Source organism: Colossoma macropomum, unplaced genomic scaffold, assembly GCF_904425465.1.
Source record: "Colossoma macropomum unplaced genomic scaffold, Colossoma_macropomum, whole genome shotgun sequence".
Taxonomy (NCBI): domain Eukaryota; kingdom Metazoa; phylum Chordata; class Actinopteri; order Characiformes; family Serrasalmidae; genus Colossoma; species Colossoma macropomum.
This window is the reverse complement of record NW_023494810.1, coordinates 26,169,448-26,196,220: the sequence shown is the minus strand read 5'-3', so window position 1 is coordinate 26,196,220 and position 26,773 is coordinate 26,169,448. Positions and strand designations below refer to the sequence as shown.

The following is a 26,773-nucleotide window of genomic DNA, read 5'->3' as shown; positions in this document are numbered from 1 at the left end:
CGCGCGGCAGACACAGCACGGCCCGGTTAAAGGGACCATGTGCGGAGCGCGATGTGCAACATCCAACGCCCCCCTCCCAGCCCCCTCATTACCCCACCTACCCCATCATTACCCCACCTACCCCAGCGTCCCACCCCCATTCAGAGGCGGGCAGGGCATTCTACAAGCAGGGAAGGGCAAATACACCCAAATACGGGCTTTTTACACGGGCAAAACGAAATTTGTATATATATATATATATATATATATATATATATATATGTCAGGACCCCCACAGGACCACCAAAGAGCAAGTATTACTTGGGTGGTGAATCATTCTCAGCACTGCAGTTACGCTGACGTGGTGGTGGTGGTGTGTTGCACTGGTATGAGTGGATCAGACACAGCAGTGTTGCTGGAGTTTTTCAACACCTCAGTGTCACTAATGGACTGAGAATCGTCCACCAACCAAAAACGTCCAGCCAACAGCGTCCTGTGACCACTGATGAAGGACTAGAAGACGACCAACACAAACTGCAGCGACAGATGAGCTACTGTCTCTGACTTAACATCTACAAGGTGGACCAACAAGGTAAGAGGGTCTAATAGAGTGGACAGTGAGTGGACACAGTGTTTAAAAACTCTAGCAGCACTGCTGTGTCTGATCCACTCATACCAGCGCAACATGCACTAATACACCACCACCACCATGTCAGTGTCACTGCAGTGCAGAGAATGATGCACCACCCAAATAATACCTGCTCTGTGGTGGTCCTGTGGTGGTCCTGTGACCACTGAAGAACAGGGTAAAAGGTGTCTCGCAAGGTTTGCGGGGAAACAGATGGACTACAGTCTGTAATTGTAGAACTACTACGTGCACCTATATGGTAAGTTGAGCTGATAAAACAGACAGTGAGTGTAGAAACAAGGAGGTGTACTTAATGTTATAGTTGATCTGTGTGTTAACATATAACAAATATCTATATTTGTATAGGCAAATATTTACAAATTAATATTTGTAAGACTTATTCCAGCCTTAAAATGTGTAAATATTTCCTTTTTTATTTCCACAATTTCTACATTTTCCTTAACGTTACTAAAGGCCTATTTAGGGACAAACATTGCAAATTAGCACATAACTATAAATATTATGATGTCTGACAACACACAGTTCTTTGCAATGCTCATGCTATATGCTTATATGTCTCCCTATTAATTTAAGATATAAAGTAATAAATAAATATATTGCTGTTGCTGGAAGAAAACCTCGTATCTCCAAAATGGTAACTTTACAGGAGAAGGAAAAACCTACTTTACTTTTAAAGTCAATGGAACTAGAATTTTTTCCAAGTCATTTTGGGTCATTTCTTTTAATCGATTCATCATGAAATTTTCATACATTGTAAAGAGCAACATGTATTTTTAAAATGTCAAAAACTGAAAAAATGTCAAAAGTGGAGATACAAGGTTTTCTTCCGATGACAGCGATATGTAAATTACCTGTGTTCTGATTCACCGCATTCAAAAGGCAGCCCAGGATGAAACACTCTATATAACTTCAGTGTGAATGGGGTGGGGCTAAACTGCTGTAGACTGATTAGGTGAATTTATTGTTGTTGTCGGGACAAAATCTTATATCTCAGTTTTTGTTGTTTTTCATTTTTTGACATAATTTGAAAATGGCACTTGCCCTTTATGTTGTGTCCAATTTTTACTATGAATGGACCAACAGAAATGCTCCAAAATCTGTCCATTTACATCCGTTAAAAGCCACGATTTTTTTCCTCGTCCTGTAAAATTGCCTTTTTGGAGATACAAGGTTTTGTTCTGGTAACAGCGATATGTAAAGCTAATGAGTTAAAGGTCAAGAATAGATTTCCCTAATAGATTTACCAGCACATAAAATGTTCTTAGGTACCTGACTGGCTAAGAACAAAATGGATCTTCACCATGTTTTAAGCTATATGTCAGACATTTTTCTAGTGTCAGAATTGTAAAATGGAACTCTAGAGGGATTTTGAGGGAACTACAATTTCATTGGCATTTCTAGTGAACATGGTAGATGAGTTAAATGTGTATCAAACTGCACTGGAAATCTCTTGTTACTAAGCAGTGTGTGTGTGCTTTGGGGTCCCTAAAACAGCCACGCCTGCAGTGAAGAACCACTGATAGTTCTCACCACATCGGGGAGGGAAAAACATAATTGCCCCCAGAACTTTGATATTTGCCTAAGGTTTAAATTGGATAAAAAGGATAAAAGATTTTAATAAATGTGAAGATAAGATGAGGCTTAGCTAATGTTAGCAATTCAAATTTCCTTGCTACACTGATAGAAATAAAGGTTCTGTGCAGGTACATTTTTCATTAATCAAGGTACAAACAATGTAGATGTGCCCTTAAAGGTGGTTGTAAGATCCAATGGTGTATCTTAAATATGTTTTTCCAGGTGAAAAGTACATATTTGTTCCTTTTTTATAACCCAATGTTTTAAAACAGAACAAGAAAATAAAAAGCCTGGAGACGAGACGGGGTGTGTGGAGTCGGTACAACTTACAAAATAAAATTTCAATGAATTATGGTACATAATGGATTGTGTTCCCTGACTAAAGGTACCGAGATGTGCTCTTGAGGGTACCACCCCAGTGACAAGAGGGGTACTGCCCCAGTGACAATTCACTACCTTTTTTTCTTAGAGTGTAAGGTCAAAGATAATTAATGTTATACTCGTTATTTTTGCCAGACTTGGAATTGGAATCCGAATCGACTCCAAATTTTCTAGACTACCTGGTGAATATTGAGACAAGTTGATGATTATTTGCTTATTGATCCATGTGTTTCTCTGCTGTTTAGTGAACTAAATGGTTCTCCCATATAGCACAACTCTAATATAAGAGCAGGGATCTATTTGGTCACAGCAACTGTGTATGACCCGAGAAGGCTTCGGGCTCCAGAACTGTATGACGGATTATGACAGAGCACTTCTTGAAATGGCCTGTTCTGTCTGGGTCACTTTTTATCAGGCTTGGCTCAAACAATATTTTGAAAAAAATAGTCAATTATTTGGTAATATAGGTAATTATTATTAGATATATTATTGGGCAAATAGATAATTATTTCAAGATACTAAATCACAACTACAGAAAAAGAAGAGAAAAAACAACATAGGCATTTTTTTATTCTCTACCTGACAAGAATGGGCTTAAAGAGAGTTACATAAAAATTCTGATTGTACTATATGGAAAAGAGAGAGAAAGAGAGAGAGAGAGAGAGAGAGAGAGAGAGAGAGAAAGACTGACTTTTGGTACCCCTGTACTTGTACCCTCCGACATAACATTGACAAAAACATGCCACAAACATTTGATGGCAGATGTCACAAGCTGTCCTGAACTGTTCTGACAAATTTAGCTTAGTGATGTTCCACACTGTTTACCATCACCAGTAATTGTCACAACAGATGCCATAATGTTCGTTTAAAGCTTATGTCACAAGCTTATATTTGCTGCGTACTGTACTCAGCCATCATGATATCAAACATTATGATATCTGTCATGACAAACACCTGCAGTGGTAACATGACTGTTTTATTTTATTATTAAATAAAAATCTGTCATGACATCTCATGACAGCATATGACATGTTTATTGCTTGGTTATGTGAATGAGTGTGTTTACATGCACTTTCTGTAGTTATCTGATTATTCAAGTGGTCATGTAAACAGCATACTCAGATTTCTTAGATTGGAGCAAGGTCTAAAAATCCAATTAAGGAATCCGATAAAGAGAGCTTAATTTTAGCTCTCTGATTTCTCAGCGCATGTAAATTCTTACTCAGATTTCTTTCGGATTTCTCAGTCTGCGCATAACAGACAGGAAATAACCAAGTAGCGTTGCTGCGAGACGGCAGCAAAAACACTTCTGGAGCGACACTGAAACCAACTACATGCTCGAAATGAAGGATTTAAATATTTATCATCACGTGAACCCGGAATTTTCCAATCGTATGACTACTCAAAAGCATGTAAACGCATTGATTTCTGACAAAACCTGATTTTCTGTTGTTATCGGATTGCTAAGTGCAAGTAAATGTACAGTAGAATTCAAGTAAAGTTTTACCAAACTCTTTAGTTGCCTGCATTACATCCTGTTTAACAACATATGGTGCTTTCTCACTTTCAGATTTAACACTGCTTTACCATTATCAACATTACCCATACAAACTCAGAAGACACATGTATGTTCTGGATAGTAAACAAAATGGCTATATTTGCATTGTAGACATTGTAGACAAGGAACCCCTGGGTCTATCACCAGATCTAAGTATGTAAGTTTCTTTACAGTGCACCATCACATCAATTCACTCTGAATGACTTTAAGTCTTAACAACTGAAGTACGCAGTAATTTTGTAAAATGTGTGGAACTCCTTTTGTGGTGGTTGGCCTTGGGCGTGAAGGAGAAAATGGATAAGAAAACTTTTGCAAGGAGTTTTACTGCCCCTTAGTGGTGCTAGTTTACTCTATTAAATAGCTTGTTAGTAATATATTTACTTTAAATAAATAAGCACTGAGTATATTTTTAGTTGATGCAAATGCTATTTGTTTATTTTAAAGTGCTTTTTTAAGGTGTCCTGCCACATGAAGTAACTGTGTGTGTGTGGTTTACTACTCTATATGTGTCCTTGCGTGCGTCCTTCCTAGGTACAACGTGCAGAAAAGAGGGCAGAACATTAAAACCAGGTAACACTTTTGAAAAACTGAAATGTACAGAATATGTAGCCATTAACCAGGTACAAACTGTTACAGCAGGTATGTTACCATGGCAATAGATCATCCACTTCAACTCAGTAAGAGGTTGTTAATGAGCTGATTTGTTGGATCAGGCGAGGCCTTCTGGACCAGGGATGGGAACCGCTGGTCTACACAGTTCAGACCCTGTGATAGTGGTGTTGAGTGTGAGGGCCTAACACACCAAGCTGGTGGTGCCAACAAGGCTTTCACCAGCTCATTGCTCTTGAACACACAGCAAAGTCTACACTCTCGAAAAAGAAGGTTCTTCAAGGGTTCTTTAGCAAAGGCAATGGCTCAGTTTAGAATCATGAGTGCCTAGGTGGTCCTCTGCATGGTGAAATTGTTCCTCAGATTGATGAAGAATGTATTGTACATGGTTCAATACAGAACTATTTCAAAAAAATGGTTCCATACAGCACCAAAAGAGTTTTTCTATTATTACAAGACTGACGTTGTAAGCTTCACATAGAGTACGTTTACAAGCACTTAATGATCTGATAACTGCAGAAAATCAGATTTTGTCAGTAATCCGATCAACACGTTTACATGCACTTGAGTAATCAGACAACGGGAAACTCTGGATCTACATGAGTCTTGCAGTAATCGGATTTCTGCTTTGCAACCAGCCAATAAACTCACAGAAGAAGACATGATGTAAATGTAATGTAAAATTCAAACTTTCATGCCGCTTTTTTTAAAACATTGTGCCACTTTCCCTGAAAATATGAACATACAGCATCTAGAAGATTTAAATCCTTCATTTTGTCAAGCATGTAGTTAGTTTCAGCATCACTCCAAAAGCATTTTGCTGCCATCTCACGGCAAAGTCACTTGCTTTTTTTCCAATACCGTGGTCTGTTTTGTGCAGACTGAGAAATCTGAAAGAAATCAGAGTAAGAGTTTACAAGCACTAAGAAATCTGTTTACTGAGCTAAAATCCATCTTTCTTTATCAGATACCTTAATTGACTTTCTAGACCTTTCTCCGATCTAAGAAACTTGACTATGCTATTTATGCGATCATTAGAATAATCAGATAACGGCAAAAATCTGATTATGATCGGACTATTGAGTGCATGTAAATGCACTCATAGTTTTAGTGAAGTTTGCAATGTCTCGATATGAGGATTAGGATATACATAGTGTTTCACTTTGTCATGATTGATGTTAACTGTCTTGGTTTTGTTTTGTTGATACACTTGTGTTTTTCATGAATGTATTTGGTGTAATTATGGGATTAATATGAAGTGGGCAGGCTACCCCTAAACTGACTGACCCCCAATCTCACTGAATGATGTAAGTTGACTTTACTCATGAATGCATCATTGAAAAAGATATTGGATTAATTGAAATGAACAACTTAACCTGTTTAGTACGATGAATTAAGATTCCCTCATGAATTGTAGCTAGTTTTAATATTATTGGGCCACAGAGCCACTCCTGTACTTTTCAATGGATGCATAGTTTGAGCACATAGGTGAGCACGGTGAGGTGAGAGTTCACCACAAGTACTGATATATAATACAAAGACACAAAGACACAGGTTTGTGTCTTCTGTCATTAGCTCTAGGAGAACTCTGCACTATATCAAGTATTGCCAGACTTGCCTTGGGATTGGTTACTAGGTCAATGCTAGCGCCTTGATAGGTGGTTGCTAAAGTGTCGCTAAGTGGCTGCTAAGGTATCCAAAGTGGTTGCTAAGGTGTTACTAAGTGTTTCCTATGTTTTTTCCACGTGGATGCTGAGGTGCTTGGTGGTTGCTAAAAAGTTGCCAAGTGGTATCTAAGGTGTCGCTAGGCTGTTGCTGTGCTATCCAATGTGGTTGCTAAGGTGTTGCTAGGCCAGCACAATGTTATCTCATGCAGCTGCTAAGGTATCGCTAAGCTGTGGCTATGTCATCCCAGGCGGTTGCTAAGGTGTTGCTAGGCCATTACAGTGGTTGCTAGTCTTTGTGCTAGTGTGCATGTGAGTTGGTGCTAGGTGGTTGCTATATTGTCCCATATGGTTGGTAAGGTGTTGCTGTGGTATCTAAGGTGTCGCTTGGCTGTTGCTATGTTATCCAATGTGGTTGCTAAGGTGTTACTAGGCCAGCACAATGTTATCTCATGCAGCTGCTGAGGTATTGCTAAGCTGTGGCTATGTTATCCTGGTTGGTTGCTAAGGTGTAGCTAGGCCATTACAATGTTTCCTAGTCTATGTGCTAGTATGTATGTGAGTTGGCACTAGGTGGTTTTTATATTGTCCCATATGGTTGCTAAGGTGTTGCTGTGGTATCTAAGGTGTGCCTAGGCTGTTGCTATGTTATCCCAGGTGGTTGCTAAGTTGTTACTAGGCCAGCACAATGTTATCTCATGCAGCTGCTGAGGTATTGCTAAGCTGTGGCTATGTTATCCCAGGTGGTTGCTAAGGTGTAGCAAGGCCATTACAATGGTTGCGAGTATGTGTGCTAGTATGTGTGTGAGTTTGTGTGTAATGTCTATTAGGGTCAGTGTGAGAGGTGTTAAATGTGATATAATTAGTGGTAGTTTGATCTGAACTTTCTGAACATTCCACCATTCATTTCCTATTAGGAAAAAAAATTATATTTAAATGAATATTAAACGAATAAACATACATCCAAATGGTTAAAAAGCATAAGCACATTATTTGGTCATTTAATTTATATAGCAGTAAAAACAGTTTAAACCCATCTAGATCATCTAGAGACCAGTGCTAGAAGACGATAGGGAGAAGGAGGTCAGCTATACAGGGGGGTCATTTACATTTGTGGCCATTTAGGGCCTCAAAAGCTAAACCCTGAACTAAATGTATACTGAAATATGTAGTTAGTATGAGATAGCCACTTTGATGTGAGCAGATTTTTTGGAACCAGCTAGAATGTGGTTCTGAGCAGCAGAATCCGGAACATATTGGATGTGTGGAATGGCAATAAAGAGGAAGTTACAACAATCTAGATGAGATGTTATGAAAGCGTTTTTTGCACTTCATGTTTTTCTCCTTCCACCCTTGTTTGCTGCTGCTTTCTCCTAGTATCCCGTTTCCTCCACAGCACCTCTCACCTGGCCCTTGTTTCCCATAGGCTTCCCTCTCACTCTTTCCTGGCTGGCTCACTCTTGCGGCTCGCTGAAGCGTGTCTGCTCCCACGGTATGGCTGTCACCCTTCCAATACTTCCGTATCCCGCATCTCTTAGCAACCTGCCTCCAGGGAGCTGGGTGTATCAGGTGTGGCAGCTGCGAGCGGGCCATTTGAGCCATTGGCATTCTCTCACTCGACTCCAGTGAGGCCACTGGGTGAAGGAAGCAGGTGTTTTTGTCTTGGAGCGGATGGAAAAACAAACCAAAACACTGGCATCTCAGCCACTGGCGGCAAAGTGTTCACACTTTTTCGTTGGCGTGATTTTTGTGCACTTGTTGGAACGCGGTGCGAAGGGGGGAAAAGCCTTGGAAGAGCTTTGTGCAGTATTCACTGCGGACAGCAGATGGCAGCAGACACCACACAAAGTTTTCCAAGCCTTCTGGCACATAAGCGCAGAAATGTTGCCTTAGTTACAGCTGCTTTAGAGCTCATGATCACATCTATTGGTTAAGTTTGTATTTGATTGGACTTTATTGGTTGAATGTGTCCCATTTGCCAGGCTGATTAAATGACCAAAGATAGAAGAGGAAAACCAGCTTATCTCCACTGTGGGCCTTAGCAAAGGTGCAAGGAGCTGATTTTAGCAGTAGTTCATGAGTAAAAAGCACTTTACATAGTAAAAGTAGTTCAGCAGCTGATGAAAAAGGCCAGTGTCTTTAGAGAGCCTTGTTAGTGTACACTAAAAATCGTGGTTCTTTAAGTGTTCTTTAATATAAAGGAAAGGTTCTATTTAGAATTATTTAGATTTCTGTGTAGAACCATTTCATGCTTAAATGGTTCTTTGCATGTTGAAATCGTTCTTTAGATTGATATAGAATGTGTTTTATGTAGTTCTGTATAGAATCGTTTTGAAAATGTTTCTATATACACTCTTAAAAAATATTATTCAAGGGTTCTTTAGTTAAGAAAATGGTTCTATATAGAACCATTAACATTCAAAGAACTCTGCATGATTAAAGGGTTCCTTGCATCATTAAAGTGTTCTTCAGATTGATGGAAAATGTGCATGAATGTGCTATACATGGTTCTATCTAGAACCTTTTTTGACAAGGGTTGTATGTAGCACCTAAAAGGGTTCTTCTATTGTTGCAAATTTGACATTGTAACAATAGAAGAACCCTTTTGGGTGCTATATATAGAACCATTTTCAAAAAGGTTCTATATAGAACCATTTTCAGCACATTCTGCATCAATCAATTGAGAACCATTTCATGATGCAAAGAACCCTTTAATCATGCAAAGGCTTCTTTGAGTGTTAATGGTTCTACATAGAACTGTTTTCTTTACTAAAGAACCCTTAAAGAACAATATTTTTGAGAGTACAATAATAAAATAGAAGAACCCTTTTGGTGCTATATAGAACCATTTTAAAATGTTCTATATCAGTGGTCTCCCACCCTGCAGGAAGGTAGCTCTCCAGGAAGACCACTGTTCTATATAGAGCCATTTACAACCATATATATATATATTCTCCAATTCTCCATCAATCTGAAGAATGTTTTTCAACATGCAAACAATCATTTAAGCATGAAGTTCTATCTAGATAGTGGTTCTATCATGGTTCTAAATAGAACCTTTCACTTTACTAAAGAACCCTTGAAGAACCAGAGGTGCTCATTTCTGCTCCCAAAGATCTACCACCTTGCAGAGGTTGCATCTAATGCTAATCTAACACACCTGATCCAGGTAATGAAGATCTTCAGAGGCATCTGAATATTAGAACCAGGTGTATTTGTTCTCCAGGACCAGGAATGAGCACCCCTGCTTTACAGGAAATGTTCTCAAGTAGTCTATCTACTTAAAAGAAAAACAAAATCAAGACTGGCTATTGCACAATACAAACGCAGACCTCAGAGAAAACCTTTTAATGTGTATATATTGTGTACTTCATTAATTCAATAGTAAGAAGATAAATGAAATAGCTTATATTGAGAAAGAAATAAAATATCAAATACAGAGCCCATATTAGTTTTGTAAAATAGTCATACAATCATACAACAGTGTTTATGCTGTACATAGTAAAAGAAGTGAGTAGTCATTGATACAGAATATTTTAAATGATCATTTTTGATCCGTTAAAATTCACAACAAGGTCAAGATCCAGGTGAAGTTCTAAGGATTTTCCTGTTATACACAAACAATAAAAGGTTTACTGTAATGTAGCTTCAGCACCATCTGTCTACTGTGGAGATACAGGGGTAAAACCGGACAGGATGATCAGCAGCATTCTTGAAAAATAAAATAAAAGCACCAAGGTTTGGAGCACCTCATCTATGTTAATGCATATAATGCCAAGTACTTTATGTGAGAATCTTCTCCGTGTCAGAACGAAACTTTTCATACGCTTTAGAAAGAATTTCATAGTTTGACTATAAAATAAAGATTTATCTCTACATTTACAAGTATTTGATTCATCAAGATGTTAGAGTTCTATATTTAGTTGTTGCAAATAAAGTCAGATTCTGCTTTGCTAGGCCTCTTTGTAACAAAGTGCTCTTGACCGTCTGTGAGATCTGTGGACATGTCTAATGGAATTGGGCCGCATACATGAAATCTTCCCAAAGGCAAAACGTGTCAAGGATTTTAAGACAAATACTGAGTTCTGAGTTCAGAAAAAAATGCAAATCTCAAAAATCTTCCCTGTTTTCTCTGATGATCTCTTAAGAATGTCTCTTTTTAAACTAGGTTATTATAATATTTATCCCTTAGCCCAGTGGATCTCAAACTGGTCCCCCAGGAGGGTCCACATTTTTGCTCCAACCTGACCCACAACACATATTAGATAGAGCAAAAATGTGGACTGGCAGGTGGTCTCTGAGGACCAGTTTGAGAACTACCGATCTAGCCAGTTAATATCCTTTACATTTTAGAGCTTATAATGGAGAGCGCCTGAAACATTTTGAATTTTGAACAGGCATAATTCTTGACATTCGTTAAAAGTTACAGTTTCAGAGGCTTAAATTGTCTAAGACAAGTATGAGATCATTGTAAGATCAAGACAACATGTTTTGTAAGAATTATTCATGTTCTTAAGAGAGAATTGACTAATCTGAATCCCCAGACTTGGTCCTGCAAAGCTGCAAGCATATAAGAAGCACTAGTTGATTGATATTGACAACAAAATCCCTACATAAATTTACATTGGAAGACATTCCTGGAGTCCCTTGGTTTTTTGGGGTCCCTTGGTCTAGTGGATTCTTGCTTGGGGTGCATGGGTTCCAGTTCTAGATTAGCCCCCAAAATATATCAATCTAAAATTTGTAAAACTCTTTTTTATTTGTTTTGATTACCTTTCCTTTTTTACTCAGGGAGTCAGAAGAGCTTTTTTATTTTATTTTTAGGTTTAGTCGGTGTTAAACTTCTAGTTATTTGGTTTATTGTTTTGACATATGCTCGTCCCTGTACACCCCCGTACATCATCCCATCTAGCTTAACATCTTGCCATTGAAACTTTAATAAAATATAAGGAAACCTGGGCTGATTTGGTGTTAAAACAGTGTCCTGCATTTGGTCTGGTGGTGGGTTTGTGGAGAGAGCCCAGTCTCATTTTCTATTCCGACCTGACCATAGAGTGGATCGTAACATTCGTCAAAAATTTACTATGAATTTAGTAGAATTTAGTGAGCTGTCTGCTGAAGTGGGCATCCCAAATACCTCTCTTCAAAATGTTTGCATAATTATAGCCATTCAGAGTGGTTTGATGTGAAATTTTCAAACGTGTAAAGAGTTTAGTGCCTCTAAAAGCTTCTGCACAGAATGAAGTGGCTGAAATGACATTGTTTCACGATAGTTTTAAGGTAAACTTTTAGCCTCAAACATACAGTACATATATATTAAGTCAATTCATGGAGGAAAGGTACATGCAGGGTGGAGTTCACCGGCACGGCAAGAACCAAGCAGACTGCCCATAACTCCACCAGTGGCAAGGCCCCAAGATTGGGCAGTCGTGGGCTGGAGGTTAGGGAACCAGCCTTGTGACCGCTGATTCGATCCCCTGATCTGACAGGACATCTAACTGCTCCCCAGGCACTGTGGATAGGGTTTCACTGCATGGATGGGTTAAATGCGGAGGTGAATTTCCCTGTTTTGGGCTAATAAAGGGGAACTTAACGTAACTTAACTTAGTAACTTATAGTTGGTTTTGGAAAGTAAATAAAATGTCCATATTTGTGTTGTAGACATCACAAGCCTTGGTTCCTATCACTGTAAAGAAATCTGAGTTAGTAAGTTTCTGTACAGTGAACCATTTCACATCTCAATCACTGAATTTTGCAGAAATTTTGAAAAATCAGTGGAATTCTTTTTAACTTTTTAACATTCACCCCATTTTTGAAACAGCATACCCAAGGTACAAGGAGCACTGCTCCCACATACTTTGGGCTACAGTCATGATCTCGGTCTCATTTGAAAGGTAACATTGTCATTTTTTTCCCCAACCATCAGAATAATTGCAGGAATGCAAGGCTTTGAAGGTAAGGGCTCACAGATTTGCTAACGTTTGCTCTTTCGGTGCTTATTTTGCAAATGAGACGATCATAGCTGCAGGAATTGAATCCTGAGATTTTAAGCTTTTTCATGGCATACTGCATCACAGTACTGCTGGACAATTTGATGCATAAAAAGGAAGTATAAAAAAACTGAAGTGAACACTTCAATGGAAGTGTGCTGGTGCTGGTGTGGTGATCTGGAAAAAGCATGTATTTTGAATGTCTGGACAATTCTGGAGATTTAGATTAGGCAAAAGAAAGAAATTCTAACATTTAACGGGTCATTGAAAATTCTTTAGTCTAAAGTTGGGAAGTTTAGGGGGGACAAAAAAAAAACATTTAAGAGCTATTTTTTAAGGCACTTTCGTGAATCCGGCCCATTGATGTCGTTGAGCTGTCACGGCCCAGATACCCCGAGGCTCTCCGTCTGAATTCCCGCAGAGCAGACACATACACGAAATGGCCTGCAGCATTCTGCCCCAGGGCTACATACCTGAACCCTCCTGCCTGGTCTCCCCGAGAGGGGCCTAGAGGAAAAGGAGACAGTGAGATTACATACAAGTGCATGACTGAGCAATTTAATGATTCAGGCTCTTTATCTAGGAGAGAGAGAATCAGACAGTTAGTGATTCAGTGTGATAGAGGAGAGGGCAAGCGAGTGATAGACAGAGAAAGAGAGACGGAACAAGGGAACTCCCAAAGGACGGATTCTGTTACAAGCTCTTTTTCAAGTTATCAAAGGAGGGAGGTGAGCGTGCGGAAAGTGAACAAATGGCCACCTGCTCCACTCTGCTGCAGCACTAAGCTTTCTCAGCTGCTGAATGAAAGCATTAACACTTACAACACGTACGGCACAGTGCAGAAAACAGCCTAACAAGTAGATATAGGTCAGTTCAGTGGAGTACCACTGCATACAAATATTTACATCAGAGACCAGCCGTGAAACGATGAATTGACCATGTTTTCATCATCCCAGGAAAGGGCTATGCCTTTTTCTATGCTTTAGTCCAGCATTCATGCTCTGTTTGCAGGTGTGATTGTCTTACTTTGAGGAGCTCTACTTGAGATCCACCATTGAGGAATGCCTTTGAGTTGTCTTGCTCCTAAAACAAACAAAAACAAGATTGTTTACCATGTTGTCAATGTTTAATCCCAATGGATAACTATGTTTTCGCTTTTGGAAATAAGTGTATTTTTCCAATGCACCTTCCAAAAACAAGTACTGACCCAAACGGGAAACAATGGAACTTCTAGTTCTAGTTCTAGACCTGTGTAAGAGACCATTGGAACCATCATTATAACCTTGCTTAACAGTGTAATTGTCTTTTGGTCATTTTTAGCCACTCTAAAGCATCTAATTTGCTAGTTAGCTTAATTTATTAGGTGACATGAAATGATATACTGCACTGTTCTGTACCCACACACTCACAAAACTGTCTAGAATCACACAGAATCATGTCTAGAGCCGAACAAAGCTTATTTTCTCTCACAATGGTAAAAATATGAGCAAAAAACACCCATTCTGTGGAGGCTAGCATTAACGGTAAGCTTCCTAACTAGCCTTGGTCACCTCAGCAAACTCAAACAAATACAAAGTAATACTAAAAATAGTGATCAACGCATTAAAATGCCATTCTAGTTTACATTCTGATGCACTTATTGATGATGTAGTAGTGCCGAGTGACTTTATCTTCAACAAACTTACTAAGATTTTGTTAGTTGTAGCTCCAAGTTTTACCAAAAAGGAGGAGAAAACCTTCAGTATCATTTGGTCCTGTTGGGCAGTAAATCAGTACATCCTCCATTAGATCCTCCAGAGCTGGAGGGCTGGTGTCCAGCACAGTTTGGTGATTTCTCTGAGCAAATACCTGATTAATTTCTTTATTACCTGCACTAATAGGCGTGTTACGGAATTACCAGACTGTGCTGGATACTCCAGGGCCCTCGAGGACTATGTATTACCATTTTAGTAGTGGTTTAAGTGTTATTACTTAGCTTTGGTACATACACCTGAGAAGGCAAGCAGCTCAGGAGTTGGTTTTGTGCCCAGTGCTGTGAGTTGCACTGACAGAGGGCTGCTTGTAAGTGTGCCACCAGTGTTGGAAAACACTCACATAATCAGAGTTGGCTTCCAGAAGCTCCTCAGCTTCGCTGTCCTCCGAACTGCAGCCACCGTTCACACAGCGGCCGGCACGCCTCTCTCTCCCTGACCGCAGAAAGTCAGTTGCTGATGACCTCCTTAGCAGCGCTGTAACGTCAGTGATGAGTTTAAGTCAATTCTACACCAGTGTCCTTCTGCTGTGTTCAGGCGCTCATCAAAAAGGTTGAATATAAAATACAATAAAGTTTCTATGCAAGGTTTACTAAAATACAGTTGTATGCAGAAGTTTGAACGCCCCCAGGTCAAATTAGGTGTGTAAGTTAACATATGGCATTTTTCTGCAAATTTTAGTGCACAATTCATACTTTTTTACTGAATTTAACATGTTGGAAAAAAAAAAAAACATACAACATAAAAGGTGCTATAACTTTTGCACAAGCTATATTTTGTTGAATTCAGTGAATAAACAGAAACTGTGCATTAAAGTGTGCAGAAGTGTGTTCTCTGTAGAAGATGTATTCGCTTATTAACACTTAGAAAATCAAAAAAACCATTTGACTAACTTTAAACAAAACGGGTCAATTGGCCAAAGCGCGCCCAAACTATATGACTTCACAGTGTTTTGGTGCTTGTTGGAAGAACATGAGAAAAGGAAGATCCTGCGAATATATGTCTATATCAAAAAGCACATAGATGACACAAAGTTACAGTAAGTATATTTTTCAAATTGTTTGCCAAGTTTACCATTTTTCAATGGTGGGAAAGGTGGGAAGTTGTGTTGCATGTGACATCTAGTAAACTCATGTTTCATTTAGAATTCAGGCTTTCCCACTTGTGCATATCCCTGCTGTTGGAACAAAATCTCATATCTCTAATATGATAACTTTACAGGAGAAGCAAAAACCTTACTTTATTTTTAATGTAAGTCAATGGAACCAGAATTTTTTCCGTGTAATTTTGGGCCATTTGTTTTGGTCCATTGGTCATGAAATTTACGTACAGTGTAAAGGGCAACAAGCATTTTCAAACTATGTCAAAAACTGAAAAACAACCAAAATAAGATAGAAGGTTTTGTTCCAGCAGTGATATATATGTGTATATGTATATATATATAGTATTACAAATAGTCGAACTGCATTAAATAGTTGACATTGAGTGCAATTTAGAAGCCAGAAATAGGCATTTCCCAGTTTCCATTTAAATTTGAGTCACCATAGCACAGCACAGTTTCAACTATTAACCCAACTCGACTGACCATCAAAGCCTTCCTGAGCTGGTTTGTTGGGGCAGTACTGTGCAGTACTGTTGTCACCAGTGGTGGGATTAAGAAACACATACTAAACAAAGCGACAAAACTATTAAAATACAGGTGTAGTGTTAATTTAATATGTGATACAGTTGCATTAAGTTATTTAGATGCTTTCCAGATGACAGTTGAGTTGAAAGACATAGCAATTACTTGGACTCTTCAGGTACTTAAGTACTCACTCTTTGTAAGTAATAGCAACACTTAAAAGCACTTCAGAAATCTGGCAGCAAGAGTGCACTTTAGTGAATTTAATTAAACAAAAACATTATCCTGGTCTTCCTGGCCACTCAGAGTGTCCATTCAAAAGAACACAAATATGCCTAGTAAACCAAACTGCATAAGTCAGAGAGATAAAGAGAGCAAGCTTTTGTTACCTGCTTCACAGATATAGGCCATCAGCGCCAAGACAAGCAGAGATACAGCCAGCTCCCCTCGTCGGCCCATGTCTGCCTCTTCCTCAGAGCACTGAGACCCAGAGCATCCAAGCCCCAGAGCTTTGTAGCACACCTGCCAGCCTAAGCCCCTCCCACTGGCTGCTGCAAAACAACCATCCGGAGGGGTGTGGCCCCCAAGCATCCGCCCCAGGTGGATGCACCTGAACCGGCACCAGCATCGCGTTTACATAACCTCTGTCGCAGCCCTGGGGCCTAGTCTGAGGTTTAGCAACTGAACGATATATGACACGATGAGTAGGAGATATTTTACACCGTTAGCACTGACTGAGCGTTTGTAACGTAATAGTTGCCAGATGGACGATCAGGTTTGCGCCGTGGCCCTAAAAGCTTGATTGTAGTCCATTTAATCTGAGTAAACACTGCCATGATTACAAGCTTGTTAGTGGTGGTTGATGTGTCAGCTGGATGGAGGCAGAGATCTGCAAGTTGCTGGTAGTTGTAGAGAATGCATAAATAAGTGCATCAAGTTGAATTAACCTTTTTTCACAGTAGACATAAAATGAAATTTCTCCCTATTTTGAAGGCCTCTCAGTTTTGCACTATGCATTATAGATTGACAAAATATATTTCCAAACTTTGAAAACATAGTGATTTCTGAATTCTGTAACCCTTGCCTTAAATGTATTCAGTGATGTATGCCATTACATTATAACAAGGCAGATGGGAAAAACTCTGCTGTTGTAATTTTCATTTAATTTACACTTTTCCTCACTGCTACTGGCAGTTCATGCAATTCATGTAAATCATAACAGTTTGTTTCTCATTACCTGCTTCAATCCGCTGCTGCTCTCATAATCCCACTGCCATCTCATGAACTGAGCAAATGATTTTCCATATCCCAATAACAAAATCTTGCAAAGTTGTCTATAGAGTGGGTAGGATTTTTAGAGTTACCACCACAAAATGAATGCTTGAATCCAGTAAAATGCCAATCGAAACTTATCACTTGTTTACACATCCTCAACTGACTGTACAGTTTAATCATCCCTCAAAAGACTTCAGTAATGCTGAGATCAATAACTGATCATCACATTGATTTATCAGTCTAATCAGGCTTTAGCAGAGCTCAGTAACACTGAGATCAATAACTGATCATCACATTGATTTATCAGTCTACTCAGGCTTTAGCAGAGCTCAGTAACATTGAGATCAATAACTGATCATCACATTGGTTTATCAGTCTACTCAGGCTTTAGTAGAGCTCAGTAACACTGAGATTAATATCTGATCATCACACTGATTTATCAGTCTACTCAGGCTTTAGCAGAGCTCAGTAACACTGAGATCAATAACTGATCATCACATTGGTTTATCAGTCTACTCAGGCTTTAGCAGAGCTCAGTAACACTGAGATCAATAACTGATCATCACATTGATTTATCAGTCTACTCAGGCTTTAGCAGAGCTCAGTAACACTGAGATTAATAACTGATCATCACATTGATTTATCAGTCTACTCAGGCTTTAGCAGAGCTCAGTAACACTGAGATTAATAACTGATCATCACATTGATTTATCAGTCTACTCAGGCTTTAGCAGAGCTCAGTAACACTGAGATTAATAACTGATCATCACATTGATTTATCAGTCTACTCAGGCTTTAGCAGAGCTCAGTAACACTGAGATTAATAACTGATCATCACACTGATTTATCAGTCTACTCAGGCTTTAGCAGAGCTCAGTAACACTGAGATTAATAACTGATCATCACATTGATTTATCAGTCTACTCAGGCTTTAGCAGTGATTTTAAAATAGTTCAGTAAGTGCTGAGATGTGTTTCTTTTAAAAATAGTATTTTTTTTTTTTTTTATTTAGTGGGTCAGTATTCTAAAAGTATTCTCCTAAAAATATAAAATAATGTAGGTGTATTCTGAATATTGCCTTTACAAAATGTAATTTGGACTGAATAAAATATAATAATACGTATTCCCAATACTTGTATTCCACCTAATCCCAACCCTGTATATTTCAATGAAACATGTATCATTTACAAAATTGGAAGCAAACTGGATTTTTCTCTACATACGTGATCCAGTAAGTCAGCACTATTTTTATTAGTCAGAAGTGTTTTTATTGTGGCATAATTTCTTGATATCAAGAAAGCTGCACTTGTGCTGTCCATTTTATCTCAGCACAGCCATGTTTTTGGAGAGGTGTGAACTGTTTTCACAACAGGGAGCTCTTATCCCTCCCCTTTCATTCCTCATTGCTCGCTAACAGCTCAACACAGACAGCCAACAGTGTCCTAGATAATCCGATAAAAATGTTAGTTGGAAAAATATTTGGCTTGATTATATGAACTGCAAATATCCAAGAGTATTTCCATTCTGCTGGTGGAATGGCCACTAGGGGGCCTGCAGCAGTTCCCAAAACTGGACATGGAGTACCCCTGCCCTGCAAATTTTAGGGTTTTTCCCATTCTTAATGCTGCTGCTTCAAGTCAAGAAAGGTTTCCTAATTAGCTGATTATTTTGTTCCATTTTTGTTTAAGTAAGACAAACATCAAAATACTGAGAGCGCACTATCAAACCTTTCCATTCTGCAAAAGTTCTTCAAGCTTTAAAGGGTTCCTCTCACTCTCCCTCCCTCACTCGCTCCTGTTTCCTCTGTGACATCACTTAAAAACCCTTTTTGGCAACTTTATCACTATAGAAGGGCGCTCCAGCACCAGGGTTGGGAACCACTGAGTTAATGGATGCTGACTAAACACCCAGCAGTGTCCACTCTTCTTTAGACCCATACTGCTTGCCTCACACCTGTGTCGCATCTAGATATCGGCGTGGCTCAGTTACCTGCACTGGTTCAGGTGCGCTGCTTCAGGTGTGCCATCGTTCAGTTCAGGTTCAGCAGCGTCCCACCTCAAACAATTTAGCCCTTGTTTACTAGAGCGCGACAAATCGGATCCTGAAGATTCTAAGGGATTATACAGATTGGAGGTGGATAGAGTGCTTTCATGGACAAAGGGTCTTGTGATTCGGGGTATACTGTTACCTCCCCGTCTAATTAAGAAGCCATCGAGAACCTGGACAGAAGGCAAAGATGGAGAAGTTCCATCGGTTGAAAACCCTCCGCCGAAGAGCCATTAGAAACTGACCATGATAACCCCTGAATGGGATCTGCCATGTACTGTGTGTTCCTTGCTGGACGTGCCAGCCGCTGGTGTTCGCTTGCAAGCGCTTGGTGTGGTTGCTGCTTGAGATTCGTGCCACAACCCCATTATTCTCTACGGTTTCACTTTGCGAAATTCTGCACGCAGGAAGCCGCCATTCTTGACTCTTCCACCAACTTCTAGACGCCTGGCCAGTTTAAAGAGAGCAGAACTCGATAGCTCATTGTGAACTAGCTGGCGTGAGTAGATGGAACTCGTTTAGTGTATTTATGTGCAAATGTTTTCTTTAATCAGTAAGATGCAAACAAAGTTATTCAGTTGAGTTTGATGTGAAATGGGCCACTAAGGAGAACTTAGCGAGTAAGAATTGTTCACAGTGGTGGTGATAGGAACCAGACGTCTGAAGCATTTAATACCTCTAAAGGTTACAAATGTGGTGCCTGATGTCTTAAATGTTGTTTTACAATAGTTTTCTCATAAGGTTTTGGGTTAAGACATATATTTTAAGTCCATTCATGGCAGAGACGTCCATGTTGGGTGTTGAAAGACAACACAGTACCCAAAGAAAACCTATTTTGGATTGTAAATAAAATGGGTATATTTATGTTGTAGATATTGTGACCCCCTGGTTCCTATCACCACCACTGTAAAGGCATTTTTGTTGGTTAAGTTCTTCTACAATGAACCATGTCACATCAAACCACTCTAAATGACCTTGTTTACATTTCAATCATTAAATTATGGGGAAGTTTTAAAAACATCAGTGGACCTCCCCTTTAAGCTGCTGTTCCCATAGCAATACATAGCCGTGGTTAATGCAAGATTAATACTATACTGTAACCATATTACAATAAGATTAATACAACATTGTGTTACAATATTAGTCCCAGTTTATTTTTATATAAAGTTATAACACTTCTTTTGTCATTTTTACAGCAAAGTATATGTGCCTTCCCTTGTTGATTTAAAGCTACTGAAATGTTATGAAACCAAAAAAAAACAAAAACAATAACGACATGAAATCAGAATACCAGTACAAACACATGTCAGATTTGTCATATTGATTGTTATTTTAAATGGCTTTAGAGATCATTAAAGGCAAAATCCAATTATACAATCGTATGCAAAAGTTTAGGGGCCCCGGTCACACTATGTGTTACGAGCATAAGCACACACTCTATACAGAGGACACACTTCTAAACATTTTAATGCACAATTACTGTTCATTTGCTGGATTTAACATATCGAAAAAATAAAAAAAAACATAAAATGTGGCCTGTGCAAAAGTTATGGCACATTCTATGTTTTCTGTTCTATGCAAAACATTTGCAGAAAAATACCATATTTAAGTTGGTTCCCTGTAAAGAAACATATGCTCAATCAACAAACCGTGACTTGACCGGGGGCGTACAAACTTTTGCAAGCAACTGTATTTGTGCTTTAATCCATAGTGTGTCAATCAAATAATTCTGATAAGTGCTACTAAAATATTGACAAAGTGTCAGAAAAAATTAAGAAGAAAAACGAAAGCTGTAGGTTTTTCTTGTACATATGAGTTTGTAGTCAGTTAGATCAGTGTGAGCTTCTACCAGTGATTGATTATCCTAATTTCCGATTGTAATTAACAGCTGGAAAATGCATCTTTCTCACTCTCCTCTCACACATACACACACACATACTCGCACGCACTCCGTATGCAGCTATGCGCTACAGTATTCAGCCATCTAGGATAACAAAGAACACATCTTGCGTAATATTGATTGAAATGCAGTAACAGTCAGGCCTGCTTGCTCTCACAAAGGCACTGGAAAGAGCAGAGACGAACAAAACAGCTCCACCCTGTCTCTACAAAAAATACATTCTTTTGTTTTTCCTGCTGTAAAGTGATAAGCACTGTGCAATAGCAAGACCATCACTGGTTCATTATGATATCACAGTAACGATTAGGTTTATCTCAGCACGTGTCAACTTATAGCGGACAAGTCTTGCACATACATGATACATGCGCTTTCATTCTTTTTATAAAATGGTGAAAAAACATAGTGGTTTTAAAGAAAAAGTGACTTGTGCCGATGGTTATGTATTTTTCTGAAGGTGGTCGTATTACTTCACAATCGCCAATTAATTATCACAGCAAAAGTCAGGTTTTCTCAGCACTTGTCTGTTCTTAGTGGACAGATATGGACAGTACGGTGCAAAAGTCAGAGAACACGTTTTGGTTATTTAATTTCCTGTAAAAACAGCCATTAAGGACAAGTTATTCATTTTCAGGTGATGCAGTTGAGGAGATTCGATATAAAATATGCGTAAGAAGGTGGATTAAGTTAATATAGTTGGTCACGCTTTATTTACAGATGATTTACAGATACTTACAGAGCCCCACTGGTGACATCCTGTATAAATAAAAAATAATATGTGGCCACGACTTAGTAAGGCATGGGAACAAGATAATTAAGTCGTGCCTATGACTTAGTAAGGCATCCAGACCGAATGTGTTTAGGATTACTTGGATCGTGAGAAGCAAAAAGTGTGACCAACTTCTTAATAGAAGAACCTATAGAACCTATCACACTCAACTTCAAGATCAGTTGAATTTAATAGATGTTTAGTTGAATGTTAATGTTAAAGACAGACTGATTATCTATAAAGCATCTACAGTGGACCAACAAAATAAAGTGTGACCAAAATATGTTAAACGGAAAGGGCAGTTTCCAAAAAAATTATTAAAAGACACTTTTAATAATGGGACTCCTAACAACCATGCAAGACCTGGTAGACCACCAAAACTGTCCACCTCAGATAAAATGCACTGCAAGCTTTCATTTTTGAAAGAGAGGAGAAAATCAAGCTCCACTTTTGCTTTATGTGTAGGATGTGTAGCCGTCAAGAAGCCCTTACTGAGAAATGGAACAAGGAGGAATCAAACAAAGAAGGTGTTGGTGTTCTCAGAACAATAGAGTGGCCATCCCAAAGTCCAGACCTCATTGAATTTGTTTAGGATTACTTGGATCATGACAAGCAAACCTGCAACCAACTTCTAAGACTGAACTTTGGAGGTGTGGAAAAATATCCCTGCAGAAACTGAAAGCAAGTCTCCCAAAACCAGTGGACGCTGTAATAACACTACATACCAAAAAAACTTGATCTTATATTTAGTTGTTGATTCTGCAAAATGAGTAACTTGTACTTAATGGTCATTTTGACTGAAGGGTGGTTTCTGGCTTTTGCACAGTATAGCAGTTTCACTCGTATTAGTGGTTCTGATTGGGTGCAAAAGTGACCTGCGCCGATTGTTTTTACATAGTTGGTATTGTGTTACGTTACATAGCTGTTATTTTGTTTTCATGTGTATGGGACATGCTGTATACTTGGCAGTTGTGAGACCAACGATTTGCATTAATACTGATAGAGTTTTCTGATTGCCTGTACATAAAGATATTAGAGGTTAATAAAAGACACTTCTGCCTTTGCACCTCTCTCTCAAACCAGTGGCTCTCTGGAACCCTGGTCACTCCATTTGTTGCCAGGAGACAACCGTCCGCCGTTCACACTCACAGTGTCTTCCGAAAGTTCATCTCCGGACACCGTCGCATCTATCGTGGATGAAACAACTTGGAGTAAAGGAAAGCCTCTCTCTCTTTCTCGATGAGTCACGTTCCACGTTGCTTCCGAATCTTTTGAATCTTTTCTGGGGAGGTGAGTGTTTAGTCCAGTGGAGCTATTTTTGAGTGAGACAGAGAGAGCTAGAGAGAAGCACAGCTTTGAAGACGGCTGCGGTCGATCTCTACGTTATTAGCTCATATCCATGAGCTTCTTCCACTCTACACCTCCTTCTCTCCGGAGCTTGTGAATGATGTCCTCCTCAAATTCTCTTTGACCTTGATGAACTCCGGAGCGCTGCGGGAGCACTCCTCCTGCCGTTCCTGCTCCCGCTCCAGCTGTAAAACACGTGATGCATTTATTATAGATCACTTGTATATAGGATTCTTGTATACAAGCTGCTTTCTACTGGTAGACCTTGTGTTCTTATTGCCGACCCATTCTAACCTCGATATCTTTGTAAGTGGTATAGTGATCAGACAATACCTCCTCAAGCTTTTTGTGCCTCTTGAGGAGCTCCTGCTCCAATGGGGAGATCTTCCTCCTGGCCTCCTCCTCCAGCTTCCTCTGTTTGATCATCTGCTCCCTCTTCCTCTGCTCCAACACGCGCTGGAGCTCCGGCTTATTCTCCACACCCCTATCAGGGATAGAGTAGAGTTATGCTGAAGAAAGACTGGATGGAATATTCTCTGTGCATGAGAAGGAATAGAATGCAACTGAATGGTGTACAGTGGAATGGAACAGAATGGGATACAGTGGTATTAAGGCTGTGTACAATATGTTGTATGGCATAATTAGCAATGGACGGAACAAAATAGAATACAGTGCACCCTTGTAGGTAACTTTGGGGTCTTGAAGATGGTTCAATTGCCATTGATTGGAAGGATTTTACTCAACAAGTAGTAATCATGGTGAACGTGGAGGGGCTTCCTGAAGTTCTCAGGGACAATATTATTAAACAGCACTTGAATGGAAGAGATACAGAGCCATATAAAGACCTTAAACATCCCTGCCAGTACAGTACAGTACAGTAATATGCAATTAGATGGTAGAATAGAACCTCAAATAATCATTCCATGCAAGAGTTCTCTCAGACTAATGTTAACTAATGTTATGGAAGGTAAGAGAGCAGCCGGCAGTCACTTGAAAAGAGTTGTAGGATGACCTGAAAGCAGCAGGAACAAGAGTTACATAGAGAACAATAAGCAATGAACTGCACCATGATTATGTCCATTCCTACAACCCCTCACAAAACTCTGTAGAACAATGTAGTTCAGTCTGACAAAGCAAAAACAGAACTCTCTGGCAACAATTCAGCTCATCGTGTCCCAAGAATGCCGCATTCACAGTGAGGTACGCAGCTTGGAGTATCATGATATGGTCTGCTTTCCTGCAAATGGCACTGGGGCCTTCCATGTCATCGAGAGAGACCTGGAAAATTGAATCCCATCAACTAAGAAAGGGGAGAAGATGGATGTTTATTCAAGACAACAACCTCATGCAGCCAAAATAAGACTATAAGACTGGCTTCTAAAAGAAGGTGACCTCCTGAGTCCAAAAATGTTGAAATTTATGAGGATTTTAAAAGTGCAAGTCCGACAGAGGTACCCTCATAATCTTGGGGAACTGAAGACCAAGAGGAATGGGCCGACACTGAACCACAATGATGCAAAATGCTACTTGTTACTGTTGATGTCTCAAAGCTGTTATTGCAACAACCGTTTTGCAAGAACTAATATATTATTAGTTTGTGGTACTTTAAAGAAAAACATCTCATGTTAATGAAAACAACTTTTGGTTCATATTGGCAAGTGCAGTCAAAAGACTTTATATGTGTATATTTGGAGGTATAGTAAAGTTCCTCAATACTTGTTTACTCTCACTGTAGAATGGAATGGTGTCTGATACATGGCAATCTGATATATGGCAATATATGGATTTAAAATATGACACATTTCCCTTAAATCCAACTTATATAAGCCACACATGGGCATGTATGTGACATATATGACAACTTATTTGAAATTGGCCATTTTCAAACATATATTTCAGTCGTAGCCTATATCAACATATATAAGCATATATGTGTATCACATATATTTAACAATATTAAATATTAATCATATTTGGGTGGCACATTTTACTGATAAATGCCAGCTTCATGTTACTTAATATAAGATGTCATTGAATGTATATTTCTGGTGTATTTATTTTGTTTTTTTGCTTAAATAAAAAGGCTTATATATGTGTAATATATATATATATATATATATATATATATATATATATATATATATATATGTTATACATATAATGCATGTAATTGTCAGACATATCATTGATACTTGATACATGTACCTATATTTTAAAATATCTGCCCGAGTCTTTATGATATATGTGCATATATGGCCACACATCAGTCTGTATGGGTATTTATAATGATGTATGGCATAAGCAGGAAAAGAATAAAGCTTTTCATCATTTATCCAGCAGATGGCACTCTAGTCATGCTTTAAGAAAGCTGACCGCTGGAGACATTAGATAGAGAGATAGCTGTGTAACAGAAAACAGATCAATGTGGCAGCATGATTGCTGTATTTCAGTTACTTAGATATACAGATTTCTGCAGAATTTAATTATTTGTTAAAAAAAAATGAGGGGTAATTCAACATGACACTGGGACTGAAATCCACCGAGACTGATTTGGAGGGTGGGTGTGTTCCTCATTACATCAGACTGGAGGAGTCACATCCAAACACACCAAAACATGATTTTTTTGCCGACTCTGATGTCAGAATACGTCAATAGGCTCTTCAAGACCAGACTTCCATGGGATTAGACTACTTCCGGAAGCACACTCGCACCTACACAACACTCCCTCGCTGACTGCTAATTAAATTAGGTGTGAGTCTGTTTCCTCCACTGGGAGGTGGCATCACGAGTGCGGAGAAGTGGGAAAGCAGTGTGGTGTGTGCGCGAGTGAGCGTGTTTTTGTGTGCCACATTGTAATTAGCATCCCTTCTAATTTATGTGGTGTCCGTCAAAACCGGGGAGACATGGCAGCAGCAACAAACAAACAAAGCAGCGATTAATGAGGTGAGCTAGAAACACAGCCGCTCCCACCCGCACTCCCTCAACTCCCATCTTCCAGACCTCATAATATATGGATCATTCTACTGAGCTGTTCAAAGTCAGAGCTGAAAACACATTTCAGACTTCTGACTTGGACTTTAGGCTATTGAGTGATCCTGAACCTTTATTTTGTTTGTTGTATTAAAATAAATGACTGGACATTCCATTTTGTCACTGGAAACCCAAATATTACATTACAGAAACTTTATCAAATGTTTAGGTACTGTCTTAGAAAAGATGGTTCTACATAGGTTCTTTAGTAAAGACAATGGACCTATATAGAACCATGAACACTCAAAGAACCATCTGCATTCTTAAACGATTCTTTGTGTGGTGAAACTGTTCTTCAGATTGATGGAGAATGTGTTGCACATGGTTCTATATAGAACCTTTTTTGATAGCACCAAAAAGGGTTCTTCTATTTTTAAGCTCTTGACATTGCAACAATAGAACTACTGTTTGTTGCTATATAAAGCCATTCTTCAAAAGTTCACTATTTAATCATGCAAATGGTTCTTTCAGTGTTAATGGTTCTATACAGAACCATTGTCTTTACTAAAGAACCCTTGAAGAACCAAGGGTATAGTAGTCAAAAACACTAGCCAGTTCATAGCTAGCAAACACAGGTTTAAACAGTCATTCACACATAAAATCATAATATTTTGATGAAAATATGTTTC

At 39.0% G+C, this 26,773-nt stretch overlaps 1 protein-coding gene across 2 annotated transcripts in view; it reads right to left on the bottom strand.

Moving 5' to 3' along the window:
- Positions 1-20,228: 20,228 nt before the first annotated feature.
- The window catches only part of si:ch211-236d3.4 (protein FAM107B), a 58,057-nt gene continuing 51,512 nt past the window's right edge, over positions 20,229-26,773 (bottom strand). For both annotated transcript variants that reach the window (XM_036558985.1, XM_036558986.1), the window contains 2 exons: positions 23,448-23,598; positions 20,229-23,299 (listed from right to left, as the gene is read on the bottom strand). In XM_036558985.1, coding sequence (XP_036414878.1) covers positions 23,183-23,299; positions 23,448-23,598 — 268 coding nt within the window. In that variant the 3' untranslated portion in view covers positions 20,229-23,182. The remainder of the gene's footprint in view (positions 23,300-23,447; positions 23,599-26,773) is intronic.